The 3,905-nt window shown below is 47.7% G+C and overlaps 1 protein-coding gene across 1 annotated transcript in view; it reads left to right on the forward strand.

Moving 5' to 3' along the window:
* Positions 1-3,905, forward strand: part of LOC103475872 (uncharacterized) — a 10,192-nt gene that overhangs the window by 2,043 nt on the left and 4,244 nt on the right. Inside the window, exon 2 of the mRNA XM_008427807.2 lies at positions 977-2,471. Within this exon, the coding sequence (XP_008426029.1) occupies positions 1,056-2,471 (1,416 nt within the window). The 5' untranslated portion in view covers positions 977-1,055. The remainder of the gene's footprint in view (positions 1-976; positions 2,472-3,905) is intronic.

Genomic DNA, 3,905 nt, shown 5'->3' on the forward strand with positions numbered 1-3,905 from the left:
CTCTCTCTCTCTCTCTCTCTCTCTCTCTCTCTCTCTCTCTCTCTCTCTCTCTCACTCTCTCTCTTGCACACACACACGCACACACACGCACACACACACACACAATGCCGGCTCTTATTCTGATGTAAATAGTCATATTTATTCATGAGCGAGTGGCTGCTACAGTTTCAATTAGAGCCACAATAAATGTTTTAACCTTTTAAGATAGGACATTGGATATTTGTTTTCTCCTAAATGTTAACTCATTCACAGCTGCCATTTATTTTTTGAACAGTTTTCACAACTATTTTGAATTGTTAAAGAAAAATATTGTCCTACTTCAAGTACATCTTAGAGTTTGAAAAAAAAAAGGCTAAGAAAGATACTGACTGATTGATTATCTGTCTTGGTAACAGGTGAAGGATAAATGCTGTTAGTTTTGCTTCATTTAATATTACCTCTGTCCCATCGCCTGGATGATTTTGCTGTTCATGTAGATTTTCAGTGACAGGAAATTGGAGCATTTCCAAGAATACCATCTAATAAAAGTGACTTTTTTTCAGTTAATTGTGATCAAGTAAGGAGATATCTGAAATAGTAGAAAGTTGTATCAGCAGTTCAAAACTTTACAAAATCAATGACCAAATAAAAACTAAATAAATCTGATCGGTTCATCTGGACATGAATTGTTTGCACAGCAGTCATCCCTTTTCTTTTTGATCACCTTTAAGTTATTTYCTCTTTCTTATTTATTTTCTGCTATTAATGAAAAATGTTGAAAACTGGGTGCACAGTTATTTCTGTCTTATCTCGAGTCTGCAATTGATTTCTTGACAGCTCAATCTTTCCATCGCTTCTGCTGTACTGAACCAGGCTGTTTTTGCCTCYGCTTTAACTCTTGCATTGTGCTAGATAATCCTGCTTGCTTGTGGATTTTCTTTGCGCCACCATTTTGGAGCGTCTCTCACTGTAACGCGTGTTCCTCTTTTTCTTTCAGACGGACAAAATGATGCGAAAAGCGCTGTCCCTTCCTTGACTTCTCAGACCTTTTAAGTGAGCCAAAAAAAAAAAAAGGGATGGGGAGGCGAGCGGCTGACCTGACGACGCCGGTTCCGGTGTTGGGTGTCCCCGCCTCCGTAGGGGTGCGGAGTTGGAAGACGACAGGAGGAGACAGAAGCGGAGGAGTGCTGCTGCAGACTTGGGGACAGTGCAGCATCGGCATTCAGACGTCTCCTGGGATTAGCAGACCACTTGTTCAGCTACCTGATAGCGTCTCAAACAATGTTACTCAAACATCTAACACATGTGCCGCCAAGGAAACCAGGGCCATATCGCTTCACGTGAAGAGTGACAACGAGAAAAGGGCTATTTTAAGGCAGAAAACTGAGGAAACCAAGATCAAAAAGGAAGTGACTTTCAAAGCACTCGGAGGTGTCGGTTCAAAGGATGTCGCCGGCTGTCAGAAGAGAAGTGGTGGGACGTACTGCTATGCCAGGGCAATTAAAACCAATCCCCTCATTGCGGGCGCCGCCAGCAGCGGCAGACCCAGACTCAAGTCTTCCACCCGTTACATCAACGGGAGCGTGGTGGATTCCGAGGCAATCGGCGGGATYATCGAAGTCAAAGACGACGCGGAGCCCTCGAAGGCCGCGGCTTCCAGCGGAACGGTCTCCCGCCATCTTTGCGCAGACCAGTCGAAAAAGGCGTGCAACCAATGTGGCGGGAAGCAGTGTGTGATATCCAGAGGCGCCCTCCCGGGGGACCCCGCTTCCGAAGCTCTCTTTGGGGAGAAGGCATCCAAGCCAGCCCTCGCATCTCTGTTTACAGCCACACATTTAAAACTCCYKCATACACTGAAACCAAACCAGCTAAACTCTCAGAGCAGCGGAGTAAAAAACACRCAGATTGCAAGCAACCCACACTTGTATTACATTAATGAAGAGATAACATATCAACGAACACCACACCCTGCATGTCCGGTGCATTCCAGAGTTGGTCCAGGATCTCTACATGCTTCAAGCGACGTGGCATCCGTCCAACCGGAAGCCATTCTCCACACTAAAACTGTTACGGTTGCTAAAGCCAGAATTGAAAGCAGGCAGGAGAATTCGGCAACAAACTGTTTCGCAAAACCCAACCAGGACAACAAAATCTCCCTCCTTTCAAGTTTTTGCTCCATGCCTCAAATGGCCACGGCAACCAAAACCTTTCAAGCTTCCCCTCAGCGCCTCAAGACATCGCCTCACCGTTACCTACAAGATAATATTACTCAAAATGTATGTGTCTCTGTGCACGCCGTGCCCGAGTGTCCACCTTTATCTTTGTACACTGTAGCCATGGGAACCCAAAGAACATCCAGTCCGGTTGCACAAGCAACTTTTARTCTGGAGAGGATGTGTCCGCATAGTAATGCCAGTCCTGCGCCAGAAGCCTTGCGCTCAACACACAAAGCACAAATTCTTGAATCAGACCCTTCTTCACATCTCACAATGGTAAGCTCCTCATCTGATTTAGATAAATGCCAGGAAAAGCCCCCGTCAAGAGCCGCCGACGTATCGCCAGCTAAAATATCTCTTATTGACAATGCAGCTCAATTCCCTGCTTTTGCTAATCCGCCTCAGAAACCTGCGCCGCATTCGCTCCTAAGTGCYGCYGTCCCGAAGATCTCTTCGAATTATAAAGTCAATCCAGATCAAATTACATGTAGAGGCAGCACAGACAAAGCCGTGGCTCCGCAAATCCACTCGGCTCAGTCTAACTCCTCAGACTCTGAAACTGCGCTGCATATTTCCGCATCCTCTGCACGCACAATATCTGGCGCGTCTAAGTCTCCGGAAGCAAAAGGTGAGTCCCACGCAGCTCTCCCGAGCTCCGCTGCTGGTCGTTGCACGGTATATAAAAATACGACCGTCAAAACTGAGGTGAGACAAGTCGCATCCCTGAACAGTTCTCTGCCGTCTCTGGGCGGAGAAAGACGAGATGACGTCGCCGCATCCGGTGCGTGTTTGCTCCAGTTGACGGACGCAACCGAGGTGCTAAGGAACGGCGAYGCACACGACAAAAACCAAGCTCATCGCACACAAGCACCAGACATCAGCAGTCGAAACAGTAATAAACCTCGTGTTTGKGGCGTCGTTACCCACCAGCAGAGCAGCTCCGCAGCAACTCCGCCGGTCAAGTCGCCAAATATGTTGGAAACCGCCGAGGGAGGAAGTGAAACTGAAAGCCACCACACTAATCCTACCATTGGCCACGCAGTGGAATTACAAYGTAATAAAAACAAATGCATCGACCGTGCTGTCAGTGAATTAGCGGTGCACAAGTCTGAAGAGCATAACAATTCACGGGTCACTAACCCTCAGAATTGCTTTTCCCCAATTAAGTCAAGCACCTTYCTTCCGCAGGGTTGTCTGGACAGAGMGAAACAAAGACTTAAACATTATAAAGGATGCACACSAGCAGGCTACGARGGACACAGCGCCACAAACCCACTGGGCCAGGCAGCCAGGCACCCCAAGTCGAATGCACAACAGTTTGCCTTGGGTGCAGCAGCCAGCCGTGCAAATAGTGCGTTTGAATCCAACGCGGATGGGCAGAAGCATCTCGGTTATTCATCGCCCCCGGTCGCAACGCAAACTAACTGTGAGCCCAATATCAAGCAAACAAACACAGAGGTGAAACACATCACCCAGTCTGCTGYCGACTGCCAAAATTCCAATTTCGATATTACATTACGAAGGCAAACACACAYAAGTCCAGAACGTTCTGTCAGCGTGCCAGCATCGTTCACCAGCGAAGGAGGGCTCTCGGCACACACAGGCCCTGAACGGGAGTTTGACCTACAGCCGTCTGCAATGCTCGCTAAATCAAGTTTCACCCTCCGGTCCAGAGAGGTGGAGGGAATAAGCAGAGCAGATTTAAGGTTT

Source organism: Poecilia reticulata, linkage group LG14, assembly GCF_000633615.1.
Source record: "Poecilia reticulata strain Guanapo linkage group LG14, Guppy_female_1.0+MT, whole genome shotgun sequence".
In the NCBI taxonomy this organism is placed as follows: Eukaryota; Metazoa; Chordata; class Actinopteri; order Cyprinodontiformes; family Poeciliidae; genus Poecilia; species Poecilia reticulata.